The sequence below is a fragment of the Zootoca vivipara genome, chromosome 16 (assembly GCF_965207765.1).
Source record: "Zootoca vivipara chromosome 16, rZooViv2.hap1.1, whole genome shotgun sequence".
In the NCBI taxonomy this organism is placed as follows: Eukaryota; Metazoa; Chordata; class Lepidosauria; order Squamata; family Lacertidae; genus Zootoca; species Zootoca vivipara.
In genome coordinates, this window is record NC_142599.1 from 26,282,060 (window position 1) to 26,302,749 (window position 20,690).

Here is a 20,690-nt window from a genome sequence, read left to right on the forward strand (position 1 = left end):
AGAAAAGAAATGTGTGGGCTGTGAACTGTTCCCTGGAGGGAAGCTGGCCAGATAAACCACAGAGAAATCCTTGAGAAGGCACCATCTTGGCCACTGACTGACCTGTGTGTTCCTGACATGGCCACAACATTAGAAGTACATTAAGTAGACAAATCTCTTCTATTTAATAGAGTATTTGGGACTGGAAATACAAAGATCAAAGACAAGGGATTCTGGACCTCCCAAAGAGAGGTCTTACCTGGCAGCAAGTTGTAGCTGGTCAGCTGACCCAACAGAAAGGACACCTTGCCCCCGTTCGATTTGGAGCACAGTTGGGTAGCTCAAGCTCTGTCTGAGCAAGGGAACCATGCCCTATATCTGCCAGATCTGCCCCAGTCTTGGAAGAGAAGGGCTTCCCTGGGAACTGGTGGGGGCCCAGCCCGATTGGGAACCCCACATCCAACTAGGATCCGTGTATCTGTTTGGGGCAGGACGCCGTCTCCGTCTCGGGAAAGCTTGACACTGGCCCAATGAACACCACCACCAGCCAGATGAAGCTCAGCAAGATGGTGGGTTCTGGGCTGCCCGTTGCGTCCAACCAAAGTCAATGGAAACCCAACGGCCTAGAGGAGCTCTTGTCCAATGGGGCGACCACGAACGGCAGTGTTCCGGGAGAGGAGTTCTTCCAGCTGCCCACTTTCTCTACTGCAGCCAAAGTCCGTGTTGCCATAACGGTGGTCCTCTTCTTCTCTTCCACCTGCTTCAACACTGCTGTGCTCTGGACTGTCACCCAGAAGTACCAGCGTAGGCCTCACCTCCGTATTCTCCTCATGAACTTGGCGGCTGCCGATCTCCTGGTGACCTTTGTGGTGATGCCTTTGGACGCAGCATGGAACGTCACTGTCCAGTGGTATGCTGGCGACCTGGCTTGCCGGTTTCTCATGTTCCTTAAACTTGTGGCCATGTACGCCTCAGCCTTCGTTACTGTGGTGATCAGCCTGGACCGAAGGGCAGCCATCTTGCACCCGCTCAGCGTCAGTGAGGCCAAGAGGAAGAATAAGGTCATGTTGTCTATAGCCTGGGCCTTGAGTTTAGTTCTGGCATTACCTCAGGTAGGTGCAATTTATTTTATTGGTGTGTGTGTGTGTGTGTGTGTGTGTGTGTGTGTGTGTATCCCATCCTTTTCTTCAAGGTGGCAAATTCAGTTCTCCCCGCTTCTCGGTTAATCTCCACAACAACCCTGTGAGGTAGGTTAGGAAGACCTTGGCGGTCAGGGATCTCCTTGGCCACTGTGACAACAAGATGGCGGACTAGGTGGGCCCTTGGCCTGATCCAGCAGGTTTCATCTTATGCTCACTGCTGCAATCCTGGTTGTTGTCCAATGCTATTTGAAATTACTTTCTACGGATTTTAAAATCAACAGGAAATATACAGCTTTTCTCCAAGAGGGGATTGACATTGAATTATATATTAATTATTTGCGCCTAAAAACAACCCACAGGTAATGGGACAATAAAGAATTATCATAAAGCCAAACTCGGGGAGCCTTCAGACGTGTGACACTGGACGTCGCTAGTCTCCTACCCTTTCCGCAATGCCTGCTTCTGTTCTCCCACAAAAACAGCATGAAAGATCCGCATGCTGGTATCCTGCCCCAGATTCCGTCACTTTGCTCCCACAATTTTCCGGGTGAAGGGGAGCTGTAAATGCATTCCCCTGCCCCCCGCAACCAAATCCAACGGAAATGGACGCTAAGCATGTGCTATACAGTGGTGCCTCGCTAGGCGAATTTAATTCGTTCCACGGGTCTTTTCTTATAACGAAAAATTCGTCTAGCGAATCCCATAGGAATGCATTGAATTTTTTTTTGCCCATAGGAACGCATTGAATTTCAATGCATTCCTATGGGAAACCACGATTCGCTAGACGAATTTTTCATAAAACGAATTCGTCTAGCGAGGCAACCTCCGCTCGAAAAATCCTTTCATTAAGCGGAAATTTCATTAAGCAGGGCATTCGTTAAGCGAGGCACCACTGTATACTGTATCCCGCTAATTTTCCAGCTGTGGCTTTTACAGTTGTGTGAAAGCCAAATATAATGTGGAAATTAACAGCTGGGGAGATAGAATTAACTGCTATGTGAACGCAGCCACTACATTGAGATGCCTGCTGGATTTTTTTAGATTGGGCACGCTGATGGATATTTCTCTCTCTCTCTCTCTCTCTCCCCCCCCCCCACGGTCCTGTTTCCAGGCGTTTGTCTTCCACACTGTCAGCCGGTCTCAGCCCACCTACTTCATCCAATGTGCCACCGTAGGGAGCTTCCAGGCTCACTGGCAGGAGACCCTTTACAATATGTTCACTTTCTGCTGGCTCTTCCTCCTGCCGCTGCTAATCATGGTCCTTTGCTACTCCCGCATCTTTGTGGAGATCTCGAGAAAGATGAAGAAAGCTTGCGGTGAGGTTAACCTGCAGTGCGCCAACTATCCCCCTGGTGCCTCCTCCCCAGAAAGGGTGGGCGAAGGAGCGTTACTTTTGGCTTTGGTTTTTTTTTTTTTTTTAAAAAAAAGACTAATACTGTAAGTCTAATAAATAGGATGGTGCTGTCCCATCAGCCCCATTCAGCTTTGTCCTTGGTCAGGGTTGATGGGAGCTGATCTGTGGCTCCGGAGGATGGCAACTCAAGAACGGGCCTTCTCTGCAGTGGCTCCCCGTCTGTGGAATGCTCTCCCCAGAGAGGTTTGCCTGGCATCTTCATTATACAGCTTTAGGCACCAGGCATGGCCAAACCTGGCCCTCCAGCTGTTTTGGGACTACAATTCCCACCATCCCTGACCATTGGTCCTGTTAGCTAGGGATGATGGGAGATGTAGTCCCAAAACAGCTGGAGGACCAGGTTTGGCCATGCCTGCACCAGACAAAAGTGTTCCCTTTTAACCAGGCCTTTGGTTGATTTGATTGGCATCCTATGCCTTTTTAATATGTGGGGTTTTTTTTTTGTAGGGGTGTTATTATTGGGTTGTTTTTATTTTCATTATATACTTTGTAGTTTTTATATTTTGATTTTGTTCTGAGACCTCTGGGTATAGGGCGGTACACAAATACAATAATAAATAATAACTGTTAATAAGAACATAAGAGCAGCGTGCTGGATCAGGCCAATTGCCCATCTAGTCCAGGATCCTGTTCCCACAGTGGCCAACCAGAAACCTGGGGGAACTAGAAAGCAGCACATGAACACCACAGAAGCCTCCCCTCCTGCAATTGGTGGAGGTAGAGCACAGTCGTCAGTGCTAGTAGCCATTGATAAGCCAGTGTGGTGTAGTGGTTAAGAGTGTCAGACTCATAATCTGGTGAATCGGGTTCGCGTCTCCGCTCCTCCACATGCAGCTGATAAGATAATCTTTATTGTCATTGCCCCCCTGCGGGAACAACAAAATTACTCAGCTGCTCCATCCACACAGATAAGGCACTCCACATAAATTTAAAATAACTACAAAACATTAATTAAACAATACAAAATGGCAAGTAAAAATAAGATGACTCCTGGGTGACCTTGGGCTAGTCACACTTCTCTGAAGTCTCTCAGCCCCACTCACCTCACAGAGTGTTTGTTGTGGGGGAGGATGGGAAAGGAGAATGTTAGCCGCTTTGAGACTCCTTTGGGTAGTAATAAAGCAGGATATCAAATACAAACTCCTCCTCCTCCTCTTCTTCTTCTCTCCTCCGTTTTTATTTATATGCCGCCTTTCCATATTTAAAACCATGCTCAAGGCGGCTTACGACACGGAAAGATTTACATAGTTAAAAAAATAGAACAGAAGCAGTCATAAGCAAGAAATAAAACCATATCAAAACACACACAAGAAAATCAAACAACATCCCCCCCCCACATAAGTTGTAAAAATAAAGGTGCAAATCTTAATATCAATTAAGCACCTCCAATTGGGACACCCCCCCCCAAAAAAACCCGCAACAACTCTGGGCCCAGAGATGGAAAGAAGATAAAGTCCCAACTAGAGAAGAATGGCAGATCACGTTGATGGATTATGCCAAAATGGCCAAAATGACTGGAAGAATCAGAAACCAGGAAGAGCAAAATTTTAACAAGGAATGGAGGAAATTCATAACTTACCTTAAAAACCATTGTAAAGAGTTAAAATAGTTAGTAGGATTGGAATATTACTTGTAGTTTAATGGTGAATTTTGGACACAATGGAGAGGAGAAAGATTTTGGATTATCATAAAAGATGCAGGAGGAAATGACTAACAATAGGACCCACAAAGGGGAGGAGGGAAGTCCAAGAGATTCCTTGGAATCCTGTTTTTATGTTGTATGTTGGATATGTGAGTGTAAAATTTTAATTTGAAAAACCAATTTATTTATTTTTAAAAAGGAAACCCTCAACAATACCCTGCCCCAAGAGCCCAGAGGCATCCTCAACATTTGTAGCTGGAGTCAGGCAGGCAGGGACCTGCTCTCCCAGCAAGGTGGAAAGAGACCAGCAAGGCAGGGGGCAGGACTCACAGCCAAGATGTTCCCCAACTCCCCCCTCCCCCAGACCCTTTACTTTTTGCCTCTCACCAACGTCTTACTCCTCCTCCTCCTCCAGCTTCACCAAAGTCCAGGGAGATCCACCTCCGCCGCTCCTACAACAACATTCCTCGGGTGCGCATGCGCACCCTCAAGATGTCTGCCGTCATCGTCCTGACTTTCGTCGTCTGCTGGACTCCTTACTACCTGCTCGGCCTGTGGTACTGGTTCTCCCCAGAGATGCTGACCAGGGAGCAGGTGCCCCCTGCCCTCAGCCACATTCTTTTCCTCTTTGGCCTCTTCAACGCGTGCCTTGACCCCCTGATCTACGGCTTCTTCGCTATGCACTTCCGGATGGAGAGCGGGCGGGCCTGCTGCTGCCCTCGGAGGGAAAAGGAGATGGAGGGAGCTTCCGTGCTCACCGGCTCCTTCCGAGCTTCCACCATCAGCGGGGGAGCTGCCAGGCAGCTGAGGGAGCCCCAGAAGCACAAGCCGGAATCGGCACTAGCGAGGGTCAGAAATCTGGGGTTGAAGAGGAAGAAGGTGGCGGAGAGCTTCATTTGAACATGTAGATAAAACATGGTCCATTACCTCATTTGCTGGGATTTGCTTTCACTGCTGGGAGTTGGGTGGAAGGCCGGCACTACTGTTTGGCAAAGTGATGCAGTTGCCTCAGGTGCCAGTTATTCAGAGGCAGAGGTGTTGGGGGACGAAACCCAGCCTGCTGCTGGGAGCTGTAGAGGGTGCTGTCTTGTCACAAGCACCGGGGTAAGAGTCAACTGTCAGCTCACTCAACTTCCGCTCAGGGAAGGTAGCCAACATCTTGTCTTTTGCTACAGGTGGCAAATTGTCTTGGTGGCTAATTCGAGCTCTGGAGGAGCTTCCATGGCAATAGTCCGCACTCCGAATCTCTGACCAACAAATACAGAATATTTTCTCAATGAGGGATCCTCTCTCTTGTCTCTTATTTCTCTTCTAGTGTTGCAGCCATGGAAAAAGGCAGTTGCCCAGGAATAGTAATATGGTATGATCACATCTTATGCGCATTTAACATGCCTCCTGATTTATATTGTGCTCTAGGCGGCTTAGTTTGCTCAGAATAGAGTACAGTACTCACTTTCAGAGTTAACACTAAATGGTAAATGAGCCACTTCTGGTAAATGAGCCACCCTAGCCACTAGAGGGCCGTGAAAATTTGTGTCTTGGGCTTTTGCCCATGTACTACAGTGGTACCTCGGTTTATGAACACAATTGGTTCCGGAAGTCTGCTCATAAGCTGAAGCGTTCATAAACTGAAGCGAACTTTCCCATTGAAAGTAATGGAAAGTGGATTAATCTGTTCCAGACAGTCCGCAGAGTACTTAAACTGAAGCTAACTTTTCCACTGAAAGTAATGGAAAGTGGATTAATCCGTTCCAGATGGGTCTGCGGAGTACTCAACCTGAAGCGTACTTAACCCGAAGCATGGGTGTAATTGGTTCCGGAAGTCTGTTCATAAACTGAAGCGTTCATAAACTGAAGCAAACTTTCCCATTGAAAGTAATGGAAAGTGAATTAATCCGTTCCAGATGGGTCCGCGGCGTTTGTAAACCGAAAATTCGTAAACCGAGGTGTTCATAAACCGAGGTTCCACTGTATCTGAAACCAAAGGGGCACATTGGTTGGCAGTTGTGATCCCCCCCCCAGCTCTCCTGCCCTGCTATAGTAGCCATCAATAGCCCTGTCCTTCTGAATTTTATCCAAACCTCTTCCAAAGCCATCTAGGCTGGTAGCCATCACTGGCACCAGTGGGAATCCCATAGCTTAAAACTGAGCTGCATAGCTAACCTCCAGAAATGTAGGGACGGTAGGGACGGCCTCCCCCAGGTCACTAAGCTGAGGGGCCGCAGAGCAGAAGGCGAGAGGGCATGAAAATTAAGAAATATGTAGGGGGAGGCACCAAATTTTGTCATCGCTCAGGGTGGCAAATTACCAAAGTCCACCCCTGCCTCCAGCTTCTCCTGAGAATAAAATGCCTGAGACCATTGCCTCTCAACTTTACTCTCCTCATCACTGCTGTGCTGCCTCAGAACCTCCATGGGTTCTTGAATCCCCTGCAGCACCAGAGTCTTTCCTGCCCTCCCTCCCTGCAGCCCCATCTGCTCCAAGGATTGCCTCCCTTCCTCCTTCAGGATCCTGGCTCCAGCTACCTGCAACTCACCCAAAGTCCTCTGCTGGCTCTTTCCCTGCTGACACAGGCAGCTGCAGGAACAGGTCAACAGGCAATGGCACAGGCTGCCTTGGGAAGTGGGACGCTCTCTTCATTGGCCATTGTTGAACACCTCTTACCATCTAGAAGTTGCTTCTACGTGTCGTGAAATTTGCTTCCCTGCAGTTTAGATCTGGGCTGATCTTTCTTCATTCTAGCTGTGTTTTAGGAAATGCTGTCACTTCAATCAAGCACGGAACAGGAGACATGTCTAGATCAGCGTTTCTCAACCGCTGTTCCGCGGCACACTAGTGTGCCGCGAGACGCTGGCTAGTGTGCCGCGACGTGCGGCGACGAGAACGGCGAGTTGCCTTGTCACGTGCCTGCTGGCCGCCAATAAACAACACTGACCCGCCGGAAAGGAAGCCGGCCGGGTCACGATGCGGGGCAAGCGCAGCTCTCAACAGCCACCACCACGGGAGGGTGGTTTTAGACAAACTTAAAGAAGCTGGCTGGATGAGCTCAACCTGAAACTTGCTGAGCAAAGGATTGTGCTGGCAGAGAAATCAGCGGCTTGTGAAGCCTTATTACAGGAGATTGCAACCAACACAGCAATTGGCAAGTGTTTCTTACAGTCATAATTATATAGTCAATATAGGGCGGCACAGAGTTAATTTTTTTAACTTTTTTAATGGTGGTGTGCCTCGTGATTTTTTTCATGGAACAAGTGTGCCTTGGCCCAAAAAAGGTTGAGAAACACTGGTCTAGATCCCTTCCTGCTAATGAGCATGGTTTCAATCTAATAAAGCCACAGCCCCACCCAGTGGCCAAAGGCTACCTGTGACACCTCACTGAAGCAGCTGTTCATCAACAGCTTATCCATAAAACCGTAAGAAAGGGAGCCCAGGATTCATCTAGTCCAATCCCCTGCAATGCAGGAATCACAGATACTCACTCTTGGAGGATAAGGCCGTGTACCACCTCCAGTATCAGAGGGGACACTCCCCTTGAATACCATCTGCTGACTGTTAAGACTGTTAAGTCTAGCAGTAACAGGAGAGCAATACATTTGTTAGGGACTGAAATCACAAGAGAATGAGCTTTCGAATTCGACACAAAAGAAAAGGCAGGGGCAGAGAGTGATGGGAGAGGAAAGGATGCAGGCATCCGTGTGATGAAAACGCTCCCCAGCTAAGAATTGTGCCGTTGTTCTAAAAAATGAAACAGAAAGGGTATTGCTGAAGTCTTTGATAAAAAAAGCCATGATTGGTGGTCAGAGATCTTACACTGCACCAATGGCTGTAAGAGGCAAGAGAAGGACTATTCTCCCTTGGAAAATCTATGCCCCAGGAGCGATGACTGTAGAATCAAGGGTTATCCCTTTATACCTAGTCCTTCTCTTCACTATCTTCTTCTCCCCACTTGGCATCCAGTCTGAAGGTAAATCTGAGGACTGTGGAAAATCACTCACTTCTTCAGTTTTTGGTTGACAATAATGAAAAGGCATTGCTTTATGGCTGCTTTCAGAGTTTTCTCCCAGTGGACCAGCAGGCTCAAGAGACTGCCAGAAGAAAAAGAAAATGCTCCATAAATTAGACTGATGCATCTTTTCCCTGACAGATTTTCTGCCTTGAATGAGATGGCAAGAGGACCACTGTGGTGTTGTGCTTAGGGCATCAGACTAGGCCCTGGGAGACCAGGGTTCAAATCCCCACTCGATTATGAAGTTCACTAGGTGGCGTTGGGCCCAGACACTCAGCCTAAACTACCTTACTAGGTTGTTGAGAGGATACAATGGGGAACAGAAGAACTAAACATGCCACCTTGTGCTCCTTAGAGAAAAGGTTAGATAAAAATGTAGTAAAATAAATTGAAATGAATGCACAAATGAGATGAGGGCACCTGTGGACATTGTGCACACCCTTGTTTTGAACAAATATTGTCATGCTTCTGGCAGCCAGGATGAAGTGTGGTGGGCAGGCAGAATGCTATGGGGGTCTTGCCCCCCTGGTTCCAGCCCTTTCTCTCTGGGTCTGTAACCAAAAGCTTTTAAAAAAATGCACCAGGAAAGTGGGGGAAAAGAAATGAAAACCGGCCAGATCTGCACAAATTTGCGTGACACAAACATGTGGAGCCCTAGTGGTTTTATTTTTCCCTGGGGCCTTTGATGTGCCACAAAGGACCTACATAGACAAGTGAAGCAGGCTAGTAACTTTTTCAGACTGATAAAAAAGGCTAGTTTGGGAATTTTTATGGATGCTCTTGACAATCCAACCACAAAAGAGGCAAACAGCCCAGCAAAGGGGAGGTGATAAGACTATACTACAGTCACTCTGAAGCCGCCCCACCACCTTGGAACACATCCCCAAAGGAAAAAAGTTTAAACACAAGGATTGCTTTATATAAAAAAGTCCATAATCTTTTTATTCTGAACACTGCATTCAGACAGTCCCTTCTCAAAGACTAAAAAGTACAATGACTTGAACCAAAATCACAGGAGGACGTATGTCCAAGGACACCAATAACAGGAAATCTCATGTAAACTGACATCAGTTCGAGAGCAATTAAAAAAGAAACCAACTGTGTAAATACAAAATTAACTGGGGGGGGGGATATACGCATATGGTCTTAGTGCAGATGGGAATTTCCTTCTGGTTCGCCAGGATTTAACATCACAAGCATCGCAAAAAGGAGAACCTCCCTCCCCACCTTTAGCGCCTCCTTCTGTCAGGACTCCTGCTCCTTCTACGGCCACCCCTGAGAGGAAAGAGAAGAGACAAAGAGGTCCATTAAATTATGCTGAGCTTCTCCCCATAAGCAAAAGCTGAGAAAGTTAACAAGACTGGATGAGGCTAATGAAGTACCTGCTGGAGAACTGCGCTCCATTTATCATGCCACAAAACTACAAAAGGAGGACAACTCTAGACACAACTTAAGAGTGTGGAAGTGGTAGCTGAAGAAGAGAGCTTGCTGCTGGCAAAAGACCAGAATTTGGCAAGCCCCAATGCCAAAAACGTTTGCAACTTAATCTTGTTTATGCAATTACACAGACCCGTTCCCCCCCCCCCCCGATCAGTGTCAGTGCCTTGGCCCTGGGTTCAGTTCTTGCTTGTGGTGCATAATCAGTCCACTGTGCAACCTTGACTCAGTTCCCATTCCGAAATTGGGAACAGTGACAGGAGTCTCAAAGATCGTGAAGACAAAAAAACAAAACACATACAAAACTATGGACAATTAGAAAAGGGTATATAAGTGTGTCTTCCGTTATGCTCAAATTGTTTTGCAAAAACAGGTTAACGGGGCCCAGACAGCCAGATCTTTTGATTAAATTCATTTTAGCTTTCCTACTTTAACATATACAGAAGACAGAAAAAGAGCTGTAGTATTATTAGTTTGCTGTAAGCGCCACCTTTTAGCTCACTGTGAGAAAAAAATGTGCAATTCCCTCCCACTTCTTAGTGGGAAACTCTCACCTTCGCTTCCCTTTTGGAGGTCCCCTGACAAAACACCAATCCACGCTGATCGGCTGCCCCATAAGGTCTTGTCCATTCAGTCCCTCCATGGCTGCCTGGGCTTCTTTGTATGTTTCATATTCTACCAGGGTGTAGCCCTGTAAAATACGAGGACGTTCAGGGGAGGAAACATAATTCAGTCAAACATTTATTGGAAGGGTTTCTAGACTGTTCTTCAGCCAAATCTAAAGGACATAACACAGAAGGAAAAGAGAGCAGGAAGGAGAAGGAAAAAGGCAAACTCAGGCACACATTCTAGTTATTTTAACAACTGGATGGAATGGGAGATAGTTCAAGAGCCCCAGGTGCCAAAAGTTGCTGGTCTCTCAGCTGAGCTGACAGAGAGTCCTTGCTTTCCTTCTCTTCCACTGCTGCAGTCTGAACAAACTTCCCCTGGTCAGACTAACTGATTGATCCCAGGACACCTTATTTGTAGCAGCATTCAACACTGGCAAGAAATAAGGCTGACAAAATGCAACAACTTATTGACAAAAGCAACCTCCTCTTCTTATGCTTTCCTTTCAGTGCCTTTTGTGCATGTCCCATGGCTCTTTTGAGAAACCTGCAGATAGCACGCGCACACACACACACACCAGCTTCTAGAACCTATCTGTGCTGCCGCCTGCTGCCACAGGGAGCAGATCTGAGGCTTTTGGTAGCTATAGCAATGCACTACTAAGGTGTGTTCCTTGACTATCTCCAGAAAGAACACAAAAGCAGCCACCTCTGTACCTTCAGGTAACCTGTCCGCCGGTCAAGATTCAGGTGGAGGTTCTTGATTTCACCGAACTCTGCAAACTTGTCATGGATGTCCTCTTCGGTGGCCTCCTCGTGGACACCCGTGACGAAGAGAATCCAGCCTTCCACCGCTGTAACAACGAAGAGCAGGACAAAAAGAGCAGGAAGAGTCATGAGCTGTGCTTGGAGGAACATACCTCAACGTAGGCTGCCCCATGCAAAGGAAAGAGGGGTTACTATTGGCCAACTAGGGTGGGCGGGACATGGGAGAGAGAACATGCTCTCTGGACACGTACTCACATCTCTGGGGACCCGGCTCATCCCCATCTTGCTCCACGCTGTCGTAATCCTCACGGATTCGGGCTCTGGAACCCTCCTCTGATTGTATGCACCAACACACAAAGAAACAAAAAGCAAAGCACCCAGAATATGATTTAGAAAGCACTAATGGTGTTGTGGAACCCTCCCAACACACACATACATACACACACACCTTATTTTAGGTTAGAAAGGTAAAGGGACCCCTGACTGTTAGGTCCAGTCGCGGACTCTGGGGTTGCGGCACTCATCTCACTTTATTGGCTGAGGGAGTCATGCGGCCAGCATGACTAAGCCGCTTCTGGCGAACCAGAGCAGCGCACGGAAACGCCGTTTACCTTCCCGCCGGAGTGGTACCTATTTATCTACTTGCACTTTGACGTGCTTTCAAACAGCTAGGTTGGCAGGAGTAGGGACCGAGCAATGGGAGCTACCCCCATCGCATGGATTCGAACCGGCGACCTTCTGATCAGCAAGCCCTAGGCTCTGTGGTTTAGACCACAGCGCCACCCGCGTCCCTATTTTTATTCTAGGTTAATGGCATGTAATTACACATTAGCAGCAGGGACTGCTTTCCCCAGGCTTCACCCTCAGGGATACCACAACCCAGATCTCACATCCTCAGTCCCAATAACTAGAAAGTACTGTATAACACTCTGCATAGACATCCCCTCTGAAGCACCTGCAATGATGTTCCCTAATAAAACTCCTTCAGGGAATGGGCTCTGAGTGCCTCCAATATGACAACCCTGTGCTTTCCAATGCTTCCCCCAGAGGCCAAACACTCCACGGAGTAACTCCCCCAGAAAGCAGCCACCTCCCCTCACAGCCACAGCTTGAGGGCCTGCTCATAAGGCTGTCCACCTTTCTGGCTGTTGCAGCTGTCCAGGAGCAATGAATGTGATTCCTGCACTCTGGCAAGTGGGAAACTAAGCATGAGTGTTGAGCACACCCTTTCTGCTTTGAGGGCAATTATACAGGGCTGTGGAGAAAAGTCAGTGTGAGGTTGGAAACGCCACCATGCCCTTTCCTCTAAGGGTGGTGGCAAGAACAAAATCTGGCTACCCAGCAAGACCAGCTATGACTGGCAGCCCACTGATCCCCCTGTGGCGACAAACGGCAGATCAAAGCAACTGGCAATACAGTGGTACCTCTGGTTACGAACTTAATTCGTTGCTGAGGTCCGTTTGTAAACTGAAACAATTCTTAACATGAGGCGCGCTTTCGCTAATGGCAACTCCCGCTGCTGCCGTGGCACCGGCGGGCGACTCCTGCTTGCATCCCGGGGCAAAGTTCGCAACCGGGAGCATCTACTTCTGGGTTAGCGGAGCTTGTAACCTGAAGCATTTGTAAGGAGGACAGTACAGGTACGTAACACGAGGTTCCACTGTACTGCCATTGATATTTTTCAGACAAAGGAAAGGAAGATAATCAAATAATGTAACCTCTGAGATAAACACACACATCTAAGCAACATACACAAGGCAGTCACCTTACCTGACCCAAACCCTCTGCCTTTCCTCTTCTTCGCTTTTTCCTTCAGTTTGTGGATGCTTTCTGCAGAGAGATCAAACAGGCTGGGTCAAAGTGATTATCTAAATGGGTGGCATGTCTCTACTTGCATGCACTCTCAAGCCCTATCCAAGGCATTATGTACACATGTTGCCTGGGAGTGGAGGAAACCTTGAGATGCAGCTTATCCCAGCCTTCGCCCACCTGGCTGGGAGTTGTAGTTGAAGGGCACCAAGTTGAAAGGCTGCCTTAAACCACCGAGATAGGAAACAACTAATGAAATGGGGTTGGGGAAGAAAACAACACCAGAATCAACCCACGGGAGGAAGTAGAGGAATGTGGTAGTATTGGGAAAGCATTGCAGAACTGTTTTAATATTTAGCACAGACCTGTTACCTACTGTATTGTAGCTAGCATGTTCTTAAGTTTTTAATCATGTGTTTTCTATATTGTAATTGGTCTATTACTTGTCAGCCACCCTGCAAGGAAAGCTTTCCTAAAAGGTTCATGTGTGAAGGCACCACATTGGCTACTGCTGCAAACAAACGAAGATGCGTGGAGCGCCATCTTGAGGATGTCTTTATGCAGCTACGGTACTAGGGATACTTCAACGCCTTAGGTAAGACTTTTCTTCCTCATCCTCAGCTTTTCCCCTTTACAAAACAAGGATACAGGCCTGTGAGGAAGGTCTCCTAACAATACAGTGCAGCCTTAGGGAGGCGGGGGGGGGAGGAGAACAGTTCACGACAGACCCTTTTGCAAAGTAGGGGTAATAATAGTATACTACAGTGCGGGGCTGTTTTAAGCGCTTTCTTTCTTCTCTCTCGGGCCTCAGCCATGTATTTTATTAATTCACTCGCCCTTCACCCCAAGGTCCCAGAGCGGGTTACAGCAACAAAAACACAGTATTAAAAACAGTTCTTGCAATTACAGAAACAAGGAAAGTCCTAAAAATAGGTACCTCAAGCCTTCAACATCTTAAGGTGCTGTTTATTTTGATTAAGCGGTATATAAATCGTTCCATCTTAATCATCTAAACGACAGCGCCACCGCCACCCTCTACTCAATACTGTATAGGGAATGGTCACATCGGCCTACCTTACAGGGCTGCTGTGATTAGTGAATTAAATTAACCGTCCATCAATCCTAACAACAATACTGGGGAGGAGCAAGGTCAGAATTTATCAGCCCCCCCCTCCCCGCCGCCTCTCCCTACCGTCGCCATCCTCGTCCATGGCGAAGTCCTCGCCGCCCGCCTCATGAAGGTCCAGTACGTCCGCCATCTTGGCCACTCGAGCGTCTTCCTCGGCCGACGGAGCTAATCTCGCCGCCCGCCTGACGACGGAAAAAGCGCAGTGCACGCCGGGAGAGCTCGGCGCCGGCGCAGATGGGTTGGCTGAAGGCCCGCTTCCGGCAAGAAGCGGGGGGAAGAGGGTGCGTGGAGCGCCATCTTGAGGATGTCTTTATGCAGCTACGGTACTAGGGATACTTCAACGCCTGCGCAGATGAGCCGGCTGGGGGGAAGTCTTCTGGCGTGGGAGGAGGGGGCGTGGAGCGCCATCTTGAGGAGGTCTTTGCGGCGCTATACAAGCGCGACGGTGAAAGGAGAGTTGCAAGGCCTCTTGGGAAGAAGGGCCAAAAGAGAAATAGGGCGGACAGAGGGATCCAGCTTGTAAAATGAGGATGAGAGGGGTGTGGCTAAGACTGAACGGGATCTTCTAACACGGAGACTCTGAAGGACCCTACCCGTGGCTATCTTTCCAGATAGTGTGGAGCAGTGGTTAGATTGCCTGACTAGATCCTGGGAGTCCAAATCCACTCACTTGGTGACGAAGTTCACTGGGTACTCCTGGGCCAGTTTTTATTGTTGTTGTTTAGTCGTGTCCTACTCTTCGTGACCCCATGGACCAGAGCACGCCAGGCACTCCTGTCTTCCACTGCCTCCTGCAGCTTGGTCAAACTCATGTTGGTAGCTTCTAAGACCCCGGTCCAACCATCTCGTCCTCTGTCATCCCCTTCTTCTTGTGCCCTCAGTCTTTCCCAACATCAGGGTCTTTTCCAGGGAGTCTTCTCTTCTCATGAAGTGACCAAAGTTTCAGGATCTGTCCTTCCAGTGAGCACTCAGGGCTGATTTCCTTCAGAATGGATAAGTTTGATCTTCTTGCAGTCCATGGGACTCTCAAGAGTCTCCTCCAGCACCATAATTCAAAAGCATCAATTCTTCGGCGATCAGCCTTCTTTATGGTCCAGCTCTCACTTCCATACATCACTACTGGGAAAACCATAGCTTTAACTATACCGACCTTTGTTGGCAAGGTGATGTCTCTGCTTTTTAAGATGCTGTCTATGTTTGTCATTGCTTTTCTCCCAAGAAGCAGGCGTCTTTTAATTTCGTGACTGTTGTCACCATCTGCAGTAATCATGGAGCCAGTAGCCTACCCCAAAGGGTTGTTCTGAGGATAAAATGGGAAGAACTCTGTATGCCAGCTAGAGCTCTTTAGAAGAAAGTTGGGGAAATAAACGCAATAAAACAATAATGTTCCACTGAGGTGTGCAGGTGAGCTAGAGAAATTAGCGTAACTAGCAAATAATTTGCATTATGCTAAGGAATTTTACAATCTGTTGATTTATAAGCAAGTCCCACTGGGGTCAGTGAGGCTTACAAGCACTGGACTGATAGCATCACATCTCTGCTTCACGGCCTCCTGAAGCAATATGGGCTCCCCAATACTGTACTGAGAAAACGGGAGATTTTAGAATTGCCATATTTTCCGGTGTTATAAGAATTTTGAGGTCATATATATATATATATATATATATATAATTGTTCATAAAACATGTACATGAATGTACAGAAACATGTCTGAAGCAGCACAGGAAGACAGGCCTGGCTGACACCATTTTGACTCTCTCTCTCTCTCTCTCTGACCAGGTGTTCCTCTGCAAGGAAGAAGGGGGGTGGGGGGAACCTTCTCATTGTCTCAGGAATTAAAGTGATAATCCCTGGCATCCTGATACCTGAGTGCCAGACAAAAGGGTGTGATTAACTTGGCTGGGAAACAGGGAAATGTAAATATCTCTCTCTTTGGTTGATTAGGTTTTGGGGGCAGGGGGCAGGGTCCAGGATGCTCAGATTACTGCCACCAGACCTCCCCTTTCATGATGTACCTATGATGAATCTAGGGAGGGGGGTCTTGGGCTACACCCCTTCTGTGATGTATGGGTGATGCTTCTGGGGGGTGGGCTGAAACCAATTTCAAATTTCTTCTTAAGGGCAGGACACTGTTGCAACAGCGAAAATAAAGGCTTTGCTTCTCAAACTTCTCTGGTTGGCCTCTGTTATATTCTCCAACCGATGGAGAACCCAATAAGGGAATAAAGACAGATTTTTGCCTATATCACCGGCGTTTAAGATGACTGGCCGTATAAGACGACCCCCAACTTTTCCAGTTAAAATATAGAGTTTGGTATATACTCACTGTATAAATAAGACTACCCCCAACTTTTGAGAAGATTTCCCTGTGTTAAAAAGTAGTCTTGTATGTATCTACAGCCATGAGTAGAAAGCATTTTTGGATGAGGACCTAACAGTACTACACAGCTGGCTATAAAATACCTTGACCAAGGGAAGATGAGAGGTAGATGAGCTTTAAGTGTTATTTGTAAGGGGAATATATTGCAAGATGAATTAAATGACTTTTAGGCCCTGGAGGGGGGGAGCACAGACTTCTAATGTGAAAGAACTAGACCTTTCATGTGCTCCTCTGATGCAGCTCAAAATCCAAGGAAAAGCAGTGAGCAATGTGCTGAGGAAGGGGCAATTCCCCCTGTTCCATCTCCAGGAGAAGCATGTTTTAAAGAACTGAAGCGTACCCAAAAGCATTCCCTCTTTCACTGCAAGAAAAAAGATCATGCATTTAGGAAGAGTGACAAAGGGCAGCCATTCCTGAATGTCAATGCCACTCTAGACTACGGTATCAATCCATACACTAATTTTGCAGACAGGATGATGTCTGGAGCTCTTAAGCTCTTGCAGCCAAATGGCAAAGGCTTATCATTAAGAAGGTGGGGGAAGGAAGAGAGAAGAAACAGATTAGGGCCAGGCTCTAACCTGTTGACAGAACAAGCTTTGGGGACAAATCTAATGGCATAATTTCTAAATTTCTAACTGGGGAAAAACCAAGGAGAGCAGAGATTCAAAAAAATGCTATTTTATTGTATAAAATTATGCATTACAAAATTAAGTACTGGACTTTATCGCTTATAGTAAAAGAAAAGGCAGACAGTATGTAGAACTGTTTTAGGTAACCTCTGAACTAGAAAAAAAACAGCACTGAAAACCTGGACAGTAGAAATATTGAATGAAGAGAAGGAAGGGGAGGAGGAGGAGGGCAGCATATTCAGAAAACCAGCACCAAAAGGAGGGGATGTGGGGGATCAGGTTATAGGTGACAGCTGGGGCCTGCCCAGAGGCAAACGTCTGTAGGCAGATCTCCGCAAGGAAAATTCAAGAGCCACATGTTTGGAAAGGAAAAACTCAAACCCTGTACATAGTTTGTTTCTAATAGAAAGTAGTAAGTGAGGCAAGTGAGACATTCATATACAAACTGTCAAAGGATTATTTATAAGCCAACTTTATAAATGCATTTCAACGTTAATACTATTGTGTAAACAAATCTGTATATAAAATATATATATAAAGGACAAGACTGATTTATTATTTCAGGTATACAAATGGACATAGTGTGGAGGACAAAATAATGCCACTTCTTGAGCTCCCTATGGAACAACTACCATCTCCACATATCTTCTGCAGCCCTTTGTCTATTTTCCCTTTCTAAAAGTGGTAGTCTGAGCTCCCACAGTTATAAAGTATCTGTTAGGAGGTCTGACTGCAAAGTCTCACTAAAGGACTATACACCTGCTTATACACCATCTGGCTAAGAGACTAAAGGCCCTCAGCTTCAGTAAGGCGATTCCCAGGTGGAAAATAATCCTGTACACATAGGGTTGTATCTAGACTAAATTAGTTGAACATATGGCTACCTGAAACCAACAGAACCAGGTTAGTCATGACTTAACTTGGATCCCTGTGTGTGTGTGTCTTGTCCTCAGCTTCTAATGCCCAATTCAGAGCGTTCTACCCACACTTCCTGAAGCACCAAGTTCTTATTCCTGTATACAACTGCATTCCTAAGCAGTACACAAAGGACACAGAAGTGCATTAACAGCCGACACACCCCTTTCTCCTCACCCACATTTTGCAGGACTACCATTTAGTTGTGAGGAATGGTATGCATGTGAAAGTTACTAAAAAACCTTGGGGAAGCAATCTGGTGTTTTACCTGCTGACGTTGGTTCAAATATTTTGTGTCTCTCGGGCCCTATAGACAGCAATTTCACTTTGTACCAATCTCCTATAAGATTATAAGCAAGGGCCTGTCAGTTTTAATTATAAAAGGACTCAACAAAACTATCACATACCATGTGTTGCTATATACAGCTGTCAGCACTGAGACTGTTCTTCCACTAAATGTCTTTTGCCCTCTGAGTGCTGAACAAGGCAAATTGATCAAGGCAGTATCAATTCACGGGCTTGTTCTAGTTAAAATATAGTCCAAGTGCACAGGTCACCTAGCTCCATCATTCCTGGTGACAATACCCTGGAAGATTATCTTCTGAGATAGAAGAATTACTATAAACACATTACAGTGGAACCTCGGTTTATGAACACCTCGGTTTATGAATTTTCGGTTTATGAACGCCGCGGACCTATCTGGAACGGATTAATTCACTTTCCATTACTTTTAATGGGAAAATTCGCTTCAGTTTATGAACGCTTCAGTTTATGAACAGACCTCCGGAACCAATTACACCCATGTTTCAGTTTATGAACGCTTCAGTTTAAGTACTTTGCGGACCCGTCTGGAACGGATTAATCCACTTTCCATTACTTTCAATGGAAAAGTTCGCTTCAGTTTATGAACGGTTACTCCGCGGACCGTCTGGAACGGATTAATCCACTTTCCATTACTTTCAATGGGAAAGTTCGCTTCAGTTTATGAACGCTTCAGTTTATGAACAGACTTCCGGAACCAATTGTGTTCATAAACCGAGGTACCACTGTATAACACAAAATGACTTCCAGGATGGAATTACAGAAAGCCAGGCTATTTTCCCTTTCAGTAGAAAGAATCAAAGGGATCCAAGATCTTTGTTCACAGTAAGGTTAAGCTAATGCCTTGCAAGGAAGTGGGGAGAAAATAAATGGGAGACACTGTCTTCTGCCTCTCCTCATTCCCTCCAGCCACAAACAATCTCCACGCCCAATGTCAAGACCAGAAAGGCAACATCAAGGAGGTTCTGATTAAACTCTAATTCTACCCTGTAAATAGTGAAGCGTTTTAAAAGTGTAACCATGGCAATTAAACCCAAGGCTACAGGAATGTTGTTGTACATGGGTTAAGGTGCAACAGGTTCTGATGACAAGTAAGACCCTGAAAATCCGGGATAGGAAACACTCAAAATGGCACTAATGTTAGCCCAATAGTCCCCTTCCCCAATCACACAGTCCTACAGTTGTGCTTCTGGATAGCTCCCCACCTCCCGTAAGTAAACTACATAAAGCTCGGAGTCAGAATCACCACTACTGCTATTTTCCTTATGCAATTTTAAAAATAAAGTCAATGCTATGTACACAAATGATTCCACTGGATTTAGCATCAACCTGGAAGTAACAGTCACCCACTAGTTCTGTGTTCACAACTAATAAAGTAGTATAGCCCCAATTTCACCTCAAATTACGCACTGAAAATTGGGAGTAGTACTGTTACTGTATCAGCTTAATAAGATATTTAAGTGTTAGGTGGTAACAAAATTTTCTCAAGCAAGCTCAATTAGAGCTGCAATCCTGTACCCACTTAAAGGGGAACAAAACCCACTGAACTCAACAGGACTTCCTCAGATTGCACTGTTAATCAGGAAGATAATTCAAAAGTGTCACATAGCACTCTTGAGAGGCCTAGTCCCCCTCTGCAACCTATTTTCCTTTCCCCCCCTTTAATCCTTAAACATCACATTTTGCTACTTCATGGTACTGTCTTAGTCCCAAATCTTAAGGGTGTGGGTTGGAAGGCAGTTCTTTGCCAAGCTAATGTGACAAAGTCAGACACAGAACACACAATGCTCTCCTCACAGTGCAGATGAGTGATCTTGGCTTCTGGGTGGCTGACATGATTCCCCCTTACATCTACATCAGCTTTCCCTCATATTACACGTGATCTGCAGAGCACTTCTGTCTCTGAAGCTTCAAGCAACTTTCTCTATATACATAGTCAGTATTGCTATTTAAGAGTCCTGCTCCTAGTTTCAGTCTCTCTTTTTTATATAAAAAAGTGCATACATATATAAAGTTTGTATTCTACAATTTTTTGTAACTTTCTAATGTTGCTCGAACAAAGAGGCATTTCTCCTTGCAGCTGCACAATCACAGTTCTTCACTTACAAACAAGTAGCTCTAGCTATTGGGGGACAGGCTAACTCGCAGACCACTCTGCCAATGCAGTCTCCTAAGACACAGGAGGCTGCTCGATTAGTGCTTCCCCCCTTTGACTCAAGGTGGCGCTGTGGTTAAACCACTGAGCCTAGGGCTTGCTGATCAGAAGGTCGGCGGTTCGAATCCCTGTGACGGGGTGAGCTCCCGTTGCTTGGTCCCAGCTCCTGCCAACCTAGCAGTTCGAAAGCACGTCAAAATGCAAGTAGATAAATAGGAACTGCTACAGCGGGAAGGTAAACGGCGTTTCCATGTGCTGCTCTGGTTTGCCAGAAGCGGCTTTGTCATACTGGCCACATGACCTGGAAGCTATACGCCGGCTCCCTCGGCCAATAATGCGAGATGAGCGCGCAACCC

The 20,690-nt window shown here is 46.5% G+C and overlaps 2 protein-coding genes across 2 annotated transcripts; one reads left to right on the forward strand and one right to left on the reverse strand.

Moving 5' to 3' along the window:
* Positions 1-149: 149 nt before the first annotated feature.
* On the forward strand, positions 150-5,077 carry GNRHR (gonadotropin releasing hormone receptor). Its single transcript, XM_035098843.2, has 3 exons — positions 150-1,091; positions 2,233-2,437; positions 4,593-5,077. Exons 1-3 carry the CDS (start codon positions 510-512, stop codon positions 5,075-5,077), a joined length of 1,272 nt encoding a protein of 423 aa, XP_034954734.1. The 5' UTR covers positions 150-509.
* Positions 5,078-9,094: 4,017 nt separating this feature from the next.
* RBM8A (RNA binding motif protein 8A) lies at positions 9,095-14,124 on the reverse strand. The gene is made up of 6 exons (XM_035097932.2): positions 13,998-14,124; positions 12,767-12,826; positions 11,252-11,329; positions 10,946-11,082; positions 10,175-10,311; positions 9,095-9,458 (listed from the first exon to the last, which is right to left on the reverse strand). The coding sequence occupies exons 1-6, from the start codon at positions 14,062-14,064 to the stop codon at positions 9,413-9,415; spliced, it is 525 nt and encodes a 174-aa protein (XP_034953823.1). The 5' UTR covers positions 14,065-14,124; the 3' UTR covers positions 9,095-9,412.
* Between the last annotated feature and the right edge of the window lie 6,566 nt (positions 14,125-20,690).